Source organism: Cherax quadricarinatus, chromosome 33 (assembly GCF_038502225.1).
Source record: "Cherax quadricarinatus isolate ZL_2023a chromosome 33, ASM3850222v1, whole genome shotgun sequence".
Classification (NCBI taxonomy): Eukaryota; Metazoa; Arthropoda; class Malacostraca; order Decapoda; family Parastacidae; genus Cherax; species Cherax quadricarinatus.
The window spans coordinates 15,228,209-15,248,208 of record NC_091324.1 but is presented as its reverse complement, the minus strand read 5'-3'; the positions used below and the strand labels follow the sequence as shown (position 1 = coordinate 15,248,208).

The following is a 20,000-nucleotide window of genomic DNA, read 5'->3' as shown; positions in this document are numbered from 1 at the left end:
GAAGTGTGTGTGCGAAAGTGTGTACTCACCTCACCTATTTGTACTCACCTGTGAATGGTTGCAAGGGTCGAGACTCAGCTCCTGGCCCCGCCTCTTCACTGTGTATGTGTGTGTGTGGCAATAGTAGAAGTAATAGTAAAAGTAGTAGTAGTAGTAGCAGTAGTAGTAATAGCAGAGGAAGTCTAAGGATAAGAAAAAGGAGCACTGCAGGAGAGCTGATAATTCACGAAGTTGGAACCAGAAACACGGGAAGAAAAACTCTTAGGACAGAACTCACCCAGGCAGAAGAAAGAAAAGGCAAAGAAAATATAGGAAAGGAGATGAAGAGATAAAGATCAGGTGAAATCACAAGTGTGCATTTGACAATGTATAGAATGTATCCGCAGAGACAAAGCCAGGACTAAGATTCACATTAAGAAAGTTGTGCATTAGGGATGTTTCAACATGCCTTCACAGAAACCTTCTTGTTGCATCCCTTATACGCAACTTTGTTAAAATGAATCTTAGTCCTGATCTTTATCTCCTCTCCCTGTCTCTTCTCTTTTCCCTTACTTTTCCTTTGTTTTCTACTACCTAGGTACGTTTCGTCCTCTGAGTTTTTATCCCCCTGTGTTTTTGGTGGCACCCTCGTGGACCACTAAGCTCTCCTGTAGTCTTCCTTTTTCTTGTCCTTAAAGACTTCCTCCATTACTACTACTGCCTCGCTACACTCCACTCTCTGACTCCTATGTCACTACTACCAACACTATGTCACTACTACCAACACTATGTCACTACTACCAACACTATGTCACTACTACCAACACTATGTCACTACTACCAACACTATGTCACTACTACCAACACTATGTCACTGCTACCAACACTATGTCACTACTACCAATACTACCTCTACCATTACTTTCACTGCTTCCTTCATTATTTCTTCTTCCCCCTCGTGTGATTGGTTTCTAAACCGTTTATTCATAGACTAGTTAATAGTCCAAGTCGGACCGAAACGTCGTTATAAGTTTCTTTCAATGTGCGGGTTATTTGTTTATTATTTCAGTCACGGTATTGTGCCTTTTTAGCCTACAAAAAAAAACTGAAGCTAAAAACGCGTGCATCCCTCTGAAGGTGGAAGGTCACGTCAACAACCTTCTGTTGTCTTCCATTCTCGTTAAGAAAATATAAATTTCTATGAATTTTTCATCGAGTGTAGACCAGAGCTCCTCCCTCAGTTTGACAGCTGAACCATGTTTGTTACAGCAACGCGTGCATATAAAATAAATTGCTTGGCACAATGCATCTACATAAAAAATGCATGCCTTCGTAAGTGTTGACTGTACCAACGCACATGAATGAAAATTAACTGCATGTCATGTGTATTAAACGATGTATACGTACGAAAACAAATTTCCTGGCATTAAGGGTGTGTACTATATCAACATCATTAAGAAACAATGAGTGACGGGGTGAATGGATAACTTCACCAGAATTGTTGTTCCATCGCCTCTCGTCTGACAGGCTGCTGAACAACACACTGTACTCTTCTCCCTTCAAGATACACAGTTTACCTGGAGTTTTCCTGGAGAGGGTTTCGGGGGTCAACGCCCCCGCGATTCGGTCTGAGATCAGGCCTTGTGGTGGAATCAGGGTGTGATCAACCAGGCTGTTACTGCTGGCCGCACGCAAACTGACGTATGAACCACAGCCCGGCTGGTCAGGTACTGATTTTAGGTGCCTGTCCAGTGCCTTCTTCAAGACAGTCAGGGGTCTATTAGTAATCCCCCTTATGTATGCTGGGAGGCAGTTGAACAGTCTTGGGCCCCGGACACTTACTGTGTTGTCTCTCAGTGTACTCGTTCTCATTGAGGGAATGCAGCATCTCCTGCCGAGTCTTTTGCTTACACTGGGAGTGATTTTCGTGTGAAAGTTTGGTACCAGTCCCTCTAGGATTTTCCAAGAGTATATTATCATGTATCTCTCTCGCCTGCGTTCCAGGGATTACAAATCAAGGGCCTTCAGCCGTTCTCAGTAATTTAGGCGCCTTATCGTATTTATGTGTGCTGTGAAAGTTCTTTGTACACTCCCCAGGTCAGCAATTTCGACTGCCTTGAAGGGGGCCGTTAGTGTACAGCAGTATTCCAGCCTAGACAAAACAAGCGATTTGAAGAGAATCATCATGGGCTTGACGTCCCTAGTTTTGAAGCTTATCATTTTCCATCCTATCGTTTTCCTAGCAGATACGGTAGATACTTTGCTGTTGTTTTTGAAGGTGAGATCCTCTGACATTATCACTCCCAGGTCCTTCACATTACTTTTTCGCTCTATTGTATGCTTAGAATTTGTCGTATTCCCTGAGGCACCATTTTGTTATGTCTTGACGAACTCACTGGCCATTAAGACTTTATTTTGTTGTCTTGAAGAGTATAACACTGGAGAACAAGACATTATCTTTCATCTAATGAACGCATCAGCGTTGACTCTGCTAGCTATATTAAGTATAATCCAGCTTAATATTTCGTTTCTCATCGCTCCTAATTATTATCTCTTGACATACAAGTTTGCTAAGGTCTAGGTAAACAATATCGTAATCTTTACCACTATCTACTGTTCCGAAGATATTTGGAAAGAACTAGAGTATTCATTAGATTCAGTTTATTGTAGACAAATGTAAGATTTTAAGACTGAGAAAAAGAGATTAACAATGCCACATATACAGTGAATAATATAGATCTTAATCACTCAGAATGAGGATAAGATTTCGGAGTTCCGGTTAGCAGTAATCTACAGCCACAATAACAGTGCATAAGTGTTCACGATAAAGGTAATTGAGTTCTTGGCTTCATATCAAGTAGTATAAATATTAGGAGTTCTCAGGTTATACTTAAACTTTATATGTCATCGGTAAAGCCTCATTTAGATTATGCTGTGTAGGTCTGGTCACCGAATTACAAAATGGACATAAATCCGCTGGAAAACATACAGAGAAGTATGAAAAGTTAATTCCATGTATCAGAAATTTTTCCTACGTGGATGGCCTGAGAACAGTGAATCTGCACTATCTGGAAAGAAGTAGAACTAAGAGGGATATGACTGAGGTGCCTACATAGAAGACAGGAATACATAAAAGAATATAAATAACGCGCTAAAAATCTAACCAAGACAAAGCTCGCAGTAATGAATTCAGGTTAGAAAAAATTGTATTTAGAAAAGATACAGAAATGTAATGGTTGTGGATGAGTGGAACAAACTCCCGAGTTGCGTCATTGAAGCGAAAACCTTGTGTAGTTTTAAAAATAGATTAAACAAGTACATGAGTGGGTGTGAGTTCAACCTCCCTACCATGGGACAGTAGACCTGCTGCAGTACACCTTTCTTGTGTAAGGTAAGACCCCCCACTCCCCTTGCCTCCTTGAGTAAACCATAGTGTGGAGTTAATGTTACATTATTGACTGACAAGATTGTGAAGATTGAATTTATCATTACTTAAAGTAACTTCCCAGCTGTTGAAAGTATAAACAAGCAGGAAGACACGAATGTCACAATGGTATATAGAGCAAGAGTGAAATATAATATTTTAACATATATAATACGTATGTGATGAACATTTGTGGGTTAGAAGAGGAGACATGACAGGGATCAAATTTCCCTCTCGTATGTGAGAAGACATGCAACAGTTACGTATCTTTTTATATCCAAAACTTTTTTGCTTACACAGGAAGGTTCTTTAGTCTAATACAGAAGTAAAAAATATGGAGACATCAGAAGCTGTGATGAATGTTGCACAAGTGTCTCATCATCTTGTCGGCTTTCTAGACTGTTTATATATCTGTCAGACACAGCAACATCTTGGGATCTTTATAAAGGGAATTCTTCAACGCTGGTATAACCTACTTCCACTAGTGAATTTTTCTACTGGTGACGCCGCCTCCAACTGCTTCGTCTCACCTTTCTGCAATATATAAGCTACTTTGCGCACATGCTGTACTTTTACGAATATTGATGGACTGTAAACATCAACTCCAGGTTGAGGGACTGATTACCTCAAACTCCCCATCTTCTATTCTTCTCTAGACTAGACCGAGAAAGCCACTGGCTGGCGAAACGTTTCCAAAATAAAGATACCAAAGTGTTGCAATTTGCATTAAGATCTGATCTGTCTATCAGCCTTGAGGAAGTTGCTTTGACGGTGTCAGTTCCTGAGTCTGGAGAAGTGTTTAGCTTCAGTCTCCATATTTAGCCACCTCTGTATTCAACTGTAGGCGAAACGTTTCGAAATAAAGATACCTAACTGTTGCATATGTGTCTTACCTAACACCCTGTCGGTATTTTATACCACTTTAATGTTCAACTGAAGAAGCCTACTGTGTAGGCGAAACGTTTCGATTATAAAATATCTAACTCTTGCATATGTCTTGTTCATCTAATGTCGGAATTGCATTTTATTATTATTATTATTATTATTATTATTATTATTATTATTATTATTATTATTATTATTATTATTATTATTATTATTATTATTATACCGAATGAGCAATGTAATGTTAATAAGAAAGTGGCTGGGTGGTAGTGACAGTGTCTTGTCCGTCGGTAAAACTGTTGACGCTGTTCACTGTCGTGGTGACTCTCGGTGATTAAGCAGCAATCAACATGAATCAGACACATCTGGGTATCATTATTTACAGACATTTCGCAGTACAGTTACTTTATCAATACAAATACAAAGACTTAATGGGAAGACTGTAGAACTATATACAAAAGACGAGGTAATCAGTCCCTCAGCCTTGGAGTTGGTGATGTACTAGTACCGTAGTCTTCAAGACTACTTTACTCATCACAACTACAAGGATGAGGGACTGATTATCTCGTCTTTTGTATATAGTTCTACAGTCTTTCCATCATGGCTTTGTATTTGTACTGATAAAGCCACTGGATGGCGAAACGTCTACAAATAAGAATACCCAGATGTTTCACGCGTCTAATTCTTCATCTTGTCGGTATTGTATACTATTCATGTTAGGTTTTCCTCACTAAACAACCGTTGGTTTAATCTAACTGAGGTACTGGAACTAGGTTTCAGAATTATTAATCTAACAAAGAATAACAGAGCATCCTGTTTTTTAATGCTCATGGGAAGGAGGAGATAAAGAGGTATAGTCAGATATAGCAGCTGGCAAGTTACGTCGCTCGTGGGAAGTTCACACTAGACGAACGCAGTAACACGTGTACTGAATATTTTTAGTTATGTTACTGGAAATCCCTCATCTCTGTCTTGGCTGAGATAAAGGTACAAAGATAGGCAGGACCTCCACTGAAGGTGCACTGTTAGTAAACGCTGCCACAGCGCGAGCACTACTGGTAAGATATTTACTTAACTGCATGTACGTGAGTTTGTAAATGTTGAGCTTCAGCTCTTGATACTGGAGGAGCGCTACAGCAGGCCTACTGGCCAATACAAGGCAAATCCGTCTCAAAACCAACAGTCCCACCCACCCACATTTGCTCTTGAATACATGTATACAGTAGTGTGCATATTAACTGGGACAGTGATGAAATAAGACATTTATTTCGAAAATTAATGTTTATTTGAAAAACACATGGCACTGATATGACAGATAATTTATTTAATAATATGACTAACCTTTTGCTTTTAAAAGCATTGCTACACGCTTTGGCATAGAATCAATCAATGCTGAATACATTTTTGGCAAGTTGTTCGCCGTGGTACCAGGTCCTAATAACAGCCGCAATTAGCTTTTCCACAGTTGAACAGTCCTGTTTCGCGATCCTGCGTTTGATTATTACCCATAGATTCTCAATTGGGTTGAGGTCAAGAGAGTTTCCAGGCCAATTTAGAAAGCTTAGCCCACTCTCTTCGAAGAATGTCAGCAATTTTCTGGAAGTGTGGCATGGAGCAAGATTCAGCTTGAAAATGCCTTCTCCATCAGGAGACTCTTTCCACAATAGGAAACAAATGAGTTGTCAAGACTGCCTTGTATTTGTCAGTGACTTTAGCAGTAAAACCACCCCAAAACATCTTCTTAAGTGGGTGTTTTGGAGCTTGTTGAATGTGTCCATTTCGAAGAGGTTCGCCTTTCCTCCGTCTCACTACCACTAATCTGTACCCATATACTTTAAAATGCGCCACATCAAATCGAATGCCCACCTCAGCCGTTTTTGCTTCATAACAGCAGTCAATAATTGTTTCTTTACAGGCTTTCTGGCATTTCTGCTAATTTCAAGGAGCCTTCGTCGAACAGTTGAAGAATCAACATTTATGTCAGCTGAAGCCAAATCTATCTGTACATCTTTGCTGGTTTTCTTGGGGTCCTTTACACTATTTCTTTTGATAACCTTGTTATCGTGAGGTGTTGTCTTGCGTTTTCTTCCACACCTTCCTCGACCCAGCGCTCCACAGTCACTAGTGTCGTCAGCTCTCTTCAGAATCTGACTAACAGTTAACTTAGCTAGGCTCAAATTTTCGGCGATCTGTCTGACTTAGCTAAGCTCAAATTTTCGGCGATCTGTCTGACACCCAAATCAGCATGTTTTCTAACAGCTACAATACTTGCACACTTCCTAGGTGTAATATCCGTCATGAATTTCAGCAGTAATCATGAAATGAGGGGAAAAATTTAGAAAAACCACATTCACTCACGGAGCACGCTTGCTGGAATAGCCCTACAGAACAACAGCTGTTGTACCACTGACGAAAGTTGCACGGTAATACCACAGTTGGATGGTTGCCAGGAGTGGGAAGCAAACTCTTTTGAAAAGAAAAGAACCCAAACTACATTAAGCCTGAGACTACGACATATTATTAGATAATCACAAAACTTATTCCTGTCCCAGTTAATTTGAACACTACTGTAGATACAGTTTTTATTGTGTGTTGAAGACTGTTTTTCTCGGACCATGAATGCGACCCCACAGCTGTGAATCTACCGGTAGGTACCTATTTATTGCTAAATTAACAGGGGTCAGAATAGCAGGTCTAAGAATCTCACAGCTTGAGTGGTCAGACCCTGATCCACCACGAGGCCTGGTCTCAGACCAAGCTACGGGGGCGTTGACCCCCGAAACCCTCTCCAGGTATAATCCAGGAGTCTCGCCTTCCATTAAGTAGTGTACACCAGCTTTGAATGTCTGAAGCCTATCAGAAGAGGTATTCTCTAGTTATTACACACAGAGACCATTATCCCCCAAATACACAAGCATTTTAAGTCTGCAGCCTCTCAGAAGTTGCAATTTCAAACCATACCACGGGTGTGGTTTGAACCCCCCCCCCCCGGTCAGTCTCAAAACTTGTATGGTTTGTTTGCAATCGTGTCATTACGATTTCGTGAGTCATGTTGCACTTTCAAGTTATCGGCGTTAAAGGTTTGAAACCGATCCAATGAAGCATTGATAAATTGTACGAAAACTAGTATTTTAGTTTTCCGCAATTTCTTCAATAATATTGGCAAACTGGCGCCTACACAGCCTAAAATCAATCCCAACCTTTCTAGCGTACACCAGGGTTAAGCTTTGAAACTGATGAGGAGAAAAGCCTTCTCCAGTTGTTGCATGTTGCATATTATTTGTTAAATAAAGTTGGAAAATTATAACTTGCACAACCTAAGCTGAATACACAGTTTTCTTTAAGAAAAACACACCTATTGCAAGTTTATCAAATATGCTCATAAAAAATGACAATTTTTCACCAACACAGCTTAAAGCCAGAAGTTGTCATCCATGAGAAAGTGCATCAGCAATAAGAGAGTGAAGACGTTCAAAAGAGGTATACTTAGTTGATTTCATAGAAAAGACTACTATACCATTTTAAAAATAAAATTAGCAATTGAGATTCACACACACACATAGGGATAGGGAGGAGAATTGGATCGGACGATAATCAGGCAGGACTAACAAAGAGACCTGGACAGGATGCAAGCCTGGTCCAACAACTGGCTCCTCGAATTTAACCCCGCCAAATGTAAAGTCACGAAGATCGGGGAAGGGAAAAAAGACCGCAGACTAGGCTAGGTGACCAGAGACTGCAAACCTCACTTAAGAAAAAAGGATCTCCTGAGGCGCACATCAACAGATAACTGCTGCAGCATATGGGCGCCTGGCAAACCTGAGAATAGCGTTCCGATAGATCAGTAAGGTATCATTCAAGACTCTGTACAACGTGTACGTCAGGCCCATAATTGAGTACGCAGCACCATTTTGGAATCCACACCTGGTCAAGCATGTCAAGAAATTAGAAAAAGTGCAAAGGCTTGCAACAAGGCTGGTTCCAGAGCTAAGGGAAATGTCCTACGATAAAAGGTTAAGGGAAATCGGCCTGACGACACTGGAGGACAGGAGCGTCAGGGGAGACATGATAACAACATACAAAATACTGCGAGGAATTAACAAGGTGGACAGAGACAGGATGTTCCAGAGATGGGACACAGCAACAAGAGGTCACAATTGAAAATTGAAGACTCAGATGAGTCAAAGGAATGTTAGGAAGTATTTCTATAGTCATAGAGTTGTCAGGAAGTGGAATAGTCTGGCAAGCGACGTAGTGGAGGCAGGAACCATACATAGTTTTAAGACGAGGTATGATAAAGCTCATGGAGCAGGGAGAGTGAGGACCTAGTATCGACCAGCGAAGAGACAGGGCCAGGATCTATGACTCGATCCCTGCAACCACAAATAGGTGAGTACACACACACTCCAGTAACAATCACAACCCTTTCAAACTTCAATAACGGTGGGATACACCAGTGCTGCAAGTTGGAAGCTGAGCAGCAGAGAATTCATCAAGTTATCTCCCAGAAACCAATGGCTTTATAACACTGAAAAAGGCCACTTGCCAATCTCAATAGTTGCATGACCATTTCCCGAATTATATAGCAGTTCACCAGCCTGGGAAATTTGATGGAGGAAGGCGTGGGAAAGGCGGGTCTTTTGTGTTAAGTAAAGTGTGTAGCACATGTGGTGGGTTATGGTGTATAGGGAGGGTAGGGAGGAGTGTCACTTTGAATTAATGAGAGGGCGTGGCACAGATAGTGGGGTGGGTAAGGGGATGGGGTAGGCATGGGTTTAGGTGTATGTGCGTGGCATTAGTAATTATGTTTATGTGCTAATTCATATTATAAGTCTTCCATTTTCATTTCCTCTATTATTTTCTTGTATCAAGGAAACGTCGTAAAATTTCAAGAACTTTGTAAGGCAGGATTTTTTTTCATCAAATATTTCAGTTCTGACTTATTTGTTTAAATCTACTTTGGTTGTTATTTTTGTTTCTCTGATGCACGAAGTGATCCGGAGAATAATCTTAGCGAGCCAGGATGTGACCTTTATCATTTCTACACTTCGTAGTTTGCTGAAGAATGTCTTGTTGTCACATGGCACTTTATGCTTTTTTTCCTCCATTTATGTCATATACTCACTCTTACAATATAGTTTCGACCGATAAGCCAGCGATCGTTCAGCTCTGGTCTGCTGTAAGGCTATACCTACCATATTCCCATCTATTACTAGACACCACCGTCCATATGTATATCTATGCACGCCAGCAGTGCTTCTTGCCCCGCACCTGCCATCGAGTCCAAGGTAACAATGAACAGTTAGTCTTATGATGAAATTGTGTATCGTGTAATTTGCCCTGTCAAAAAAAAAAAAAAAACGGCATTACCTTTGTTACTTCTGGAAAATCTCCCCTGGAGTTAAAAGAAAAAAAAATAAAGGCTTCATTCATTGCATTTCCTTAATTTTTTTTTTAATCTCGACATCTGTTCTGTTGTAATGATGTTCGTTCCCATATTTCTATTTGTATAATAAACCTTAAGGGAGCTAGTCACTCGTTGCCCTTTACTATCTCTCTTTGTTTGTTGATCAATTGATTTGCCATTACTTGCAACTTTATTTTGAATATTGCCTTTTAAACATATACCTGAGGTATCCCGGTAATAACTGCTGTTTTTAACCCTAATGCTGCAGCCTGATTGTTTCCCACAAAAACCCATACCTCTATAATCTATCAGTTTAAATTTCTAGACAAGTCATCAATTACCCTCTCAATCGAATTGGCTAATGCAACCGCTCCATCCCCAGAGAAATGAACCCCATCCCTTGTATGCATATCATGTTTGCCAAAGAATAGGTCCCAGTTATCAATGAATGGGATTGCAAGTTCCTTGCAGTACCTGTCTAGCCAGCAATTTATACCAATTGCCCTAGACATCCATTCATTGCCCACTCCCTTTCTAGGCAAGATGCTACATATGACTGGGATCCCTCCCTTAGACCTAACTACTTCTATGGTTGACCTGTACTTATCCAGCAGCTCCTCTCTCCTGCCCTTCCCAATGTTATTACCCCCAACACTAAGACAGATAATGGGCTTGTTCCCATTACCTGCCATAATGTTATCCAACCTGCTGACTATGTCACCAACATCTGCTCCAGGAAGGCACACTCTCTGTCTGACCTTTCTGTCTCTGTTACAAAATGCACGGTCCATATATCTTACCTGAGAATCTCCTACTATTAAAATATTCTTACCTTGATTAGCGGGGGAATCAGTGGTACTTTCAACCTCACTAACCACTGAAGTACACTAGTCTTGGAGAACAGAGAATCGATTTCCTACCTTCACATCTTCTCTATTTTATCTCCTCATCTTCCTTCTTCCTGAACTGTGAACCACTTGCCACTTAAAGCGGCTGCCACTATCACTGCTGTTGACCATTTCCTCCTCACCGGCTAAATCCTTCTCACACTCACTCCCAAACTCATCTATGCAAAGCTTAAGCCTCCTATTTTCCTTCTGAAGAAGTAGAATCTCCTTCTTCAGCACTTGAACCTGACTGTGAAAAGGATTTAGGAGTTCTGGTTAGCAGTAATCTAAAACCAAGACAACAGTGCATTAGTGTTCGCAATAAAGCTAACAGAATTCTTGGCTTCATATCTAGACGTATAAATAATAGAAGTCCTCAGGTTGTTCTTCAACTCTATATATCGTTGGTTAGGCCTCATTTAGACTATGCTGCTCAGTTCTGGTCACCGTATTACAGAATGGATATAAATACTCTGGAAAACGTACAGAGGAGGATGACAAAGATGATCCCATGTATCAGAAATCTTCCCTATGAGGATAGACTGAGGGCCCTGAATCTGCACTCTCTCGAAAGGCATAGAATTAGGGGGGATATGATCGAGGTGTATAAATGGAAAACAGGAATAAATAAAGGGGATGTAAATAGCGTGCTGAAAATTTCCACCCAAGACAGGACTCGCAGCAATGGTTTCAAGTTGGAAAAATTCATATTCAGGAAGGATATAGGAAAGCACTGGTTTGGTAATAGAGTTGTGGATGAGTGGAACAAACTCCCGAGTACAGTTATTGAGGCTAAAACGTTGTATTGTTTTAAAAATAGGTTAGATAAATACATGAGTGGGTGTGGGTGGGTGTGAGTTGGACCTGACTAGCTTGTGCTGCTGGGTCTGGTGCCGTGCTCCTTCCTTGAGTGGAGGTGACCAGACTGGGTGGGTCATTGGGCTAATCCGGGGGTGTGGGTCATTGGGCTAATCCGGGGGGGGACATGGACCTGCTCCGCATGGGTCAGTAGGCCTGTTGCAGTGTTCCTTCTTTCTTATGTTCTTATGTACTTATTAAACTCCACTGCCTGAGCCCCTGGTGTTGTACGTACGCGTCTCGCTGACTTGATAGCTGTATGATCTTAAAACTTTTCCAGCTAGCGTTAGTATACAGCTCCTAGTTGCGATCCTGGTCAAGGATAGTAAGCTGCTGTCTTCAGCTCCACGTCCTCGTCTAGTCTCAGGTAAGCTGCTGCCGTCAGCTCCACATCCTTGTCTTGCCTCAGGCGAGCCGCTGTCCTCAGCTCCACGTCCTCGTCTAGCCTCAGGTGAGCTGCTGTCCTCAGCTTCTTGTTTGATCCTGGTCTAACCTCTTGTTAGCTATTGTTCTCGTGAGCACATTCAGTCAGTCAATTGTAGACATGGGTTGAGTGTTGGAGTAAGAATAGATGTAGAATTTTTTTTTAGAGAAGTAGAAAGAAGTTGAGAGTTGTAGGGTTAGACCCAGCTGCATGGTAGGTATGACTGAAGAGATTTGATCCAACTGCAGCGTAACCTAGTCTGGCTGTTTGGTTTCAGCTTGGGTATATGGGTCATTAAGGTGTAAATTACTTTTTTTTTTAATTTTTCTTGTGGTAACAAACAAAAAATTTTTTTTTCTTCCTTTAAAATCCATGATCTATTGACATGGACCGTCAAGGGCCTGGGTAGGAATTATTAGTTTTATTTTGTACTTGAGCGAAGATCATTTAGATTCGAGTTGTATATTTTTCTCATCCTAGTTTTTTCTCTCTCATAGTGACTTTGTTTTCTATTGTTCATTTATTATTTAATTCGTGGTGTTAGTGGTGAGGGATTGATTGCATCATCTTCCAATGTCCTCCGCTATCCATTCCAGTATCTTACCTCTCGCCTCAGCTTGCTTCTGCACTTTCCTAAGTAGCTTTCTATATGGCAACTCATCCAAAAGTTTCTTGCAGTATAGGAATATGCAGTCCATCCATCTCTCTTTCAAGTTCAGAATCCATACTGGCATTTTAAAGAATATAACATTCTCTAGTATTCTACCACTGTGAAGCTATCATCCTCGGCTTCACTGACTTCTAGCCTCTTGGACTTCATCATGTCTACTCTTGAAATTACGCAAAAGTTTGCTTCCACCACTAACTTATCCAAGTCATTCCACTTTTCAGCTGCACTGTATGTGTGTGTGTTTGTGTGTGTACTCACCTATATGTAGTTGTTGAGGTCAAGTCTTAGCTCCTGGACATACCACTTGCCAGATTCACTCCTTTCTAAACTCATAGACCCTATCGTACTTGCTTTTAAAACTATGTTTGGAGTCTACCTCCATAGCTTCTTAATCGGAATTATCCCACTTCCTGGCTACACTGAGACTGAAGAAATACATTTTGACATCCCTGTCTCATCTCTGTATAACTTCCAGCTGCGACCCCCGAGTACCTGTTTCTCTCCTCTCAAACAGACTGTCCCTATCTACCGTATTATTTCCTTTGAGTATTTTGTATGTCATTATCCTATCTCCCCTTGTTCTTCTGTCCTCCAGTGGAAATAAATGGTATAAAATACCGACACAATGGCAATATAAACACAAATGCAGTATAATGTGATCCTTTATTGACTACGTTTCGCCCACACAGTGGGCTTTTTCAAGTCACAAACAGAACTACCTGGGGTGGAAGGAACGCGAGTATTTATAGTCCAGCTGAGGTCAGGTGAAGAATGCTGCATCTGATGATGTACCGAGTGGGGTTATAGAGTCTAAAAACTTGGGTAGCTTGGAAAGGAGATTGGATAAGTTGTGAGCAGACCTTCTACAGTGTTCTTATGTGGGATAGCGATGAAGAAGTTTCTTGGCAAGTGGTTCAGCTATGTTATAGAAGCCACTATTCTGGTTGAAGTTGTCGGATATAGAAATGAGTGATGATTCCAGGATTCTTCGGTATTGAGTGTTGTCTTCTGTGGCGATAAGTCTTGAGTTTCTGTAGTTTATCAAGTGGTTGTGTGAATTACGGTGTTGTACGCAGGCATTCCTTGTGTCGTCAGACCTGCTTGCGTATTGGTGTTCTGAAACACGTGTTTGGAGGTCCCTTGATGTTTCGCCCACGTATAACTTGTTGCAGTCATTACAAGGGATTATGTATACCCCTGCAGAGGATGGAGGCTTGTCCTGCCTACTACTGGTGATGTCCTTGATGGTCGTGGTTGTGGAGGTAGATACTTGGAATGATGTTTTGGCAAAGATGTTGGAAACATGTTTGGCAATGGAGTTGGTGGGAAGGACTATGTATCTCTTCTCGGCAGTGTCTTCTCTGGGTGTGTTGAAGATGTTTAATGCTCGCCGTCTGCAGTCGCTGATGAAGTGACGAGGATAGTGGAGTTTAGAAAATATTTGTTCAATTATAGTGCATTCTTCCTCAAGGAACTCGTTGCTGCAGATTCTGAGTGCACGCAGGAAGAAGCCTATAATTACACCACGTTTGGTTTTGGTGTCGTGGTGAGAGTAGAAGTGGAGAAGATCGTTTTGGTTGGTGGGTTTTCGATAGACTTTGAAACGAAGTTCGTGGTCAGCTTTGCAGAGCAGGACATCAAGGAAAGGAAGAGTGTTGTCGACTTCTTCTTCAAGTGTGAACTGGATTGAAGGCTCGACCTGGTTGAGCTTGTCTTGGAGAGCTTGAACGTTGAAGCGTTTAGGAGTTATGAGGAGAATGTCGTCAACATAACGGAGCCAGGTGACAGACGAAGGAATAATGGTGGAGAAACGTTCGGCTTCTAGATGTTCCATGTATAGGTTCGCCAGGACTGCACTGAGTGGCGAACCCATGGGTAGTCCAAAAGTCTGCTGAAAAAGGTGATTTTCGAAAGAGAAACACGTAAAGCCAACACCACTTCTACTCTCACCACGATACCAAAACCAAACGTGGTGTAATTATAGGCTTCTTCCTGCGTGCACTCAGAATCTGCAGCAACGAGTTCCTTGAGGAAGAATGCACTATAATTGAACAAATATTTTCTAAACTCCACTATCCTCGTCACTTCATCAGAGACTGCAGACGGCGAGCATTAAACATCTTCAACACACCCAGAGAAGACACTGCCGAGAAGAGATACATAGTCCTTCCCACCAACTCCATTGCCAAACATGTTTCCAACATCTTTGCCAAAACATCATTCCAAGTATCTACCTCCACAACCACGACCATCAAGGACATCACCAGTAGTAGGCAGGACAAGCCTCCATCCTCTGCAGGGGTATACATAATCCCTTGTAATGACTGCAACAAGTTATACGTGGGCGAAACATCAAGGGACCTCCAAACACGTGTTTCAGAACACCAATACGCAAGCAGGTCTGACGACACAAGGAATGCCTGCGTACAACACCGTAATTCACACAACCACTTGATAAACTACAGAAACTCAAGACTTATCGCCACAGAAGACAACACTCAATACCGAAGAATCCTGGAATCATCACTCATTTCTATATCCGACAACTTCAACCAGAATAGTGGCTTCTATAACATAGCTGAACCACTTGCCAAGAAACTTCTTCATCGCTATCCCACATAAGAACACTGTAGAAGGTCTGCTCACAACTTATCCAATCTCCTTTCCAAGCTACCCAAGTTTTTAGACTCTATAACCCCACTCGGTACATCATCAGATGCAGCATTCTTCACCTGACCTCAGCTGGACTATAAATACTCGCGTTCCTTCCACCCCAGGTAGTTCTGTTTGTGACTTGAAAAAGCCCACTGTGTGGGCGAAACGTAGTCAATAAAGGATCACATTATACTGCATTTGTGTTTATATTGCCACTGTCCTCCAGTGTTGTTATACTCAATTCTGTTATCCTCTCATCGTAGCTCATACCTCTTCGCTGTGGAACAAGTCTCACTGCATACTTTTGTACTTTCTCCGGTTTATTAACATATTTTTTTCAGGTGTGGGTTCCAAGGTGGTGCTGCATATTCTATGATGGTCCTGATATGCAGAATGTTACTCTTAGATTTGTCAGACAAGCATTTGTTGCAGAGATTATTCGGCTGATGTAAGCCTCTGACGATATACCAGACACTCCTTGAGTGAGGTTTGCAGCCACAAGTCTATACTCTGTCCGGTTTTCTTACTCCTTCCCCAGACTTCATAACCTTGCACTTAACGGGGTTGAACTCAAGCAACCACTTATCTGACCAATCTTGAAGTTTCCCAAAATCCATTTGCAGACTTTTTCTATCCTCATCAGTTTTTATTCTCCTCATTAGTTTTACATCATCAACAAAGCAAGGAGACATCTTATTCAATCCCTGTCTGGTATGTCATTCACATAAACAGAAACAATACTGGTCGTAATATCGATCTTCACTGAACCATACTTATTACTCTTCCCATTTTAATATCTCTTTCCGAACAATCACTCTTTGCATCATTAACCTTAGGTACTACTTGATCCTTGCATTCCACACATCCCTTTCTTGTGTCCCAGATCTGTTACTTTATTATAGCACTCCAACAGGTTGGTATGACATGATTTGTCATATCTGAACCCGTGCTGGTTATTGTTTATGATACCACTTCTCTCCAAGTGCTCTACCACTTTCCTTCTGACTACTCCATTACACTGCATGGTATACATGGTATACATGTCAGTGAAACAGGTCTGTAGTTTAACGATGCCTCTCTGTCTTTCAGATTCCTGGCAGCTTTCTCGTGTTCATTGACATATAGATCTTAGCTAGTGGCTTGGACAGTGCTTCTGCTCCTCGCCAAATCTATGGTGACACCTTGTCGGATCCCACTGTCATTGATGTATCCAGTACCACCAGAAGTTTTCTTACCTCTTCCTCTATTATGTGTATAGTTTACAATACCTGTCGGTGCACACTCTCCCCAAACTTTCTGGTTTTTGCCCATGTTTTCACCGAGACGATATCTAAATCGTTCGATAAACACTTCACAAATTTCCTTGTCACTTTTTACGAGTCTTCCTCCTTTCTTCTTCAGTCGTATTATCTGACCCTTGAGTGTAGTCTCTCTTCTGATGTGGTTGAGAATCAGTTTTCCTTCAGACTTGGCCTTGCTGATGTCATTCTCAAATTGTCACTCATCTTCTCTCCTTATCCTTGCATATTCACTTGTGTGTATGTATATATTTGAAAGTAAAAGGTATACAATATCTACAAACTGGTATACACAAAGTAGTATGATTACTTTAAGATTATTTTTGGAATGAAGACTTCAGCTTTTTCAACTCCATGAACTTGAAAAAACTTGTCTATATGCCAGATCGTCTTCAAGCTTTTACATTATTAATGTCTTTATTCTATACCTCGACAACAACCTAAATTTCAGCACCCATATCCAACACATAACAAAAAAAGTATCCAAAACGGTGGGGATCCTCTCCAAGATACGATACTACGTGCCGCAAACTGCCCTTCTCACACTATACCATTCACTTATATATCCACACCTCACCTATGCAATCTGTGCTTGGGGTTCAACTGCAGCAACACACCTAAAGCCAATAATAACCCAACAAAAAGCCGCAGTAAGAATAATCACTAAATCCTATCCCTGGCAACACACCCCCCCACTCTTCATAGATCTAAACTTACTCTCTGTTCAGAACATCCACATTTACTACTGTGCAATCTATAACTAAAGGACCTTAAATTCCAATATTAACCTTGACCTAAAACGCTTTCTTGATAGTTGTGACAGGATCCACAGGCATAACACCAGACACAAACATCTCTATGACATTCCCCGTGCCCGACTAAACCTTTACAAAAATTCAATGCATGTCAAAGGACCTAAAATCTGGAACACCCTACCTGAGAACTCTAGAACTGCAGACACATTCATCACTTTCAAAACTACAGTTAGAAAACATCTTATCTCCCTCAAACACCCCGACAACTAACTACATGATAACCACCTGGTGGTTCACAAGTACACTCACTCACCCACTGACTATAAACACAGAAATACTAATCTTAATCTTAAAATAATAAATCCTAACTAGTCATAAGTTTGCCTATGATACTCCAATATAGACACTTTGTATTGTGCCAAAACAAAAGCATTCACATTGCTAAACTCACAAATTATAATGTAGTCACTTAGCCTTAATACCATAATCTGTAAGGATTTAATGTTAAGAATTAATCTAAGTCTGCCCGAAATGCCTAGCCATGCTAGGAGTCCTAGTGGCCCCCTCTGTAATTAGTATTTTATAACATGTAAACCACACAATATCCAAATCCTGTAAACCCCACAGTGTAACCCTTATAGAGAATAAACTTGATTTGATTTGATTCTATGTATGTGTTTTTTTTCCTGATATTTCTTCATATACAATTTAATTTGTGTATGAATACATGTCTATTTATTTACTTACAGTCTGTTAGTTCACTATAGTAACGAGGCTTTAATATAGCCTTGTAAACTTGTACATTGTCTCCCTAGTAACAAGAGCAGTTTCTATTAGCGGACGAATGACCGAGCCTCCACCACCACTCATGACGATGAATGACCTCACATGAGTTTAGGACTTCCCATAAATCCATATATGTAATCTCATGGGAAAATCAAAATACAAAACTCCCCAAAACTTTCTACGAATTCAACCGGAAGTAATGAACATGTTTGTTTCTACTTTTCTGCTGGTCAATCATAATATTTATCAACACGTACATATTCCCCAGTTATAATTATAATACGATCAAAGGTATAAATATATCTTGGATCGGGTGTGGGCTGGTCCGGTGAATCATTGACACAGGTGTTTTTTAACAGGTGTGAAGTCTGGTTTGCAGACTACTTCCACTCCTCTCCTCCCTGGTCACAACTTCTGTCAGCATGTGAGTACACTCTTGTCATTATCTCCGATAGTTGTAAACCTTGCCCGTGGGTATACCTGTAGAGGATTTCGGGGATCAACGCCCCTGCGGCCAGGTCTCTGGCCAGGCCTCTTGGTGGATCAGGGCCTGATCAACCAGGTTGTTACTGCTTGCCGCATGCAGACCGACGTATGAACCACAGCCCGGCTGGTCAGGTACTGGCACTCTTCCTGCTGCTATGTTAACGTTTCTATTCACATCGTAATTTCTGCACTGTTACCATTTCTAGCCGTGTTACTGTTACTGTGGATATATATATATATATATATATATATATATATATATATATATATATATATATATATATATATATATATATATATATATATACAAACACTGATCTCTGGCTGAAGGAGACTCGAACCTACGAACCTTAGGACAAGGTACGCAGTGCTTTACCAATCTACCCACACTGGACAATACCTTGGCGTGTAGCTTGTGCTACACGTTTGATCCAAGGCAGCCAGCTTTCAGGGAGAAGGCTTACAGCTTTTCATCTCATCCCCTGCATGCATCAGCCTTACTAGAGATTTTAACAATGCAAGGAATTCGCGAGAGCAGGCGAAATATACACAAACACTGATCTCTGAAAGCTGGCTGCCTTGGATCAAACGTGTAGCGCAAGCTACACGCCAAGGTATTGTCCAGTGTGGGTAGATTGGTAAAGCACTGCATACCTTGTCCTAAGGTTCGTAGGTTCGAGTCTCCTTCAGCCAGAGATCAGTGTTTGTGTATATTTCCCCTGCTCTCGGTGGGATACGGCCGGTGTGTTGAATGAAAGAAATATATATATATATATATATATATATATATATATATATATATATATATATATATATATATATATATATATAAGTAGTACTGAAGGCAGCTCAGCGGTCTCTGCGGCTGTACGGTCTCCTTTCCTGAGCGGACTCCTTCCGCGCCCACCCTCGCGCCCGCCCTCGCGCCCGCCCGCGCCTTCTGCAGCGTCGTCCGGATCGCCCCCGCTCCCCGATTTTTTTCCGATTTTTTTCGATTTTTTTTGAATTTCATTTTCTTGTGCTCTCCATCTCCTCGGATCAAATTTTTTGGATTCCCCCTATGGGGTTTCGAATTTCTTGTGCTCTCCATCTCCTTGGATCAAGTTTTTGGGTTTCCTCCTATGGGTACCCCTCCCACCACACTTCCACCCCAAATATTCCTGCTCCATCTCCTCGGATCAACACCCTCTAAACCATATATTTCTCCTCCACTTCCTTGGATTCCCCCTATGGGATTTCGAATTTCTTATGATCTCCTCGGATCAACACCCTCCCCCACACCACCCCCGTCCCAAAGTTTCTGCTCCAACTCCTTGGATCAAGTTTTTCTCGATATCAATAATACAAAGACTCCATTTCCTCGAATCAAGTTTTTTGGATTCCCCCCTCTGGGGGTAAGCATTCAAATGAACTCCCCCTATGGGGCATGGTACTTTCTCTTACTACAGGTCTAAACAAGTGTGACGTCACCCCACCTGTGTTTACT

At 41.3% G+C, this 20,000-nt stretch overlaps 1 protein-coding gene across 7 annotated transcripts in view; it reads left to right on the top strand.

Moving 5' to 3' along the window:
• Positions 1-20,000, top strand: part of LOC128694021 (scoloptoxin SSD14) — a 170,848-nt gene that overhangs the window by 59,101 nt on the left and 91,747 nt on the right. For 6 of the 7 annotated variants that reach the window (XM_070090851.1, XM_070090857.1, XM_070090856.1 and 3 more), the window contains exon 2: positions 18,388-18,452. In XM_070090851.1, coding sequence (XP_069946952.1) covers positions 18,451-18,452 — 2 coding nt within the window. In that variant the 5' untranslated portion in view covers positions 18,388-18,450. Of the gene's footprint in view, positions 1-5,263; positions 5,347-18,387; positions 18,453-20,000 lie in introns of those variants that run through there. The other variant, XM_053784007.2, reaches the window with a different exon arrangement.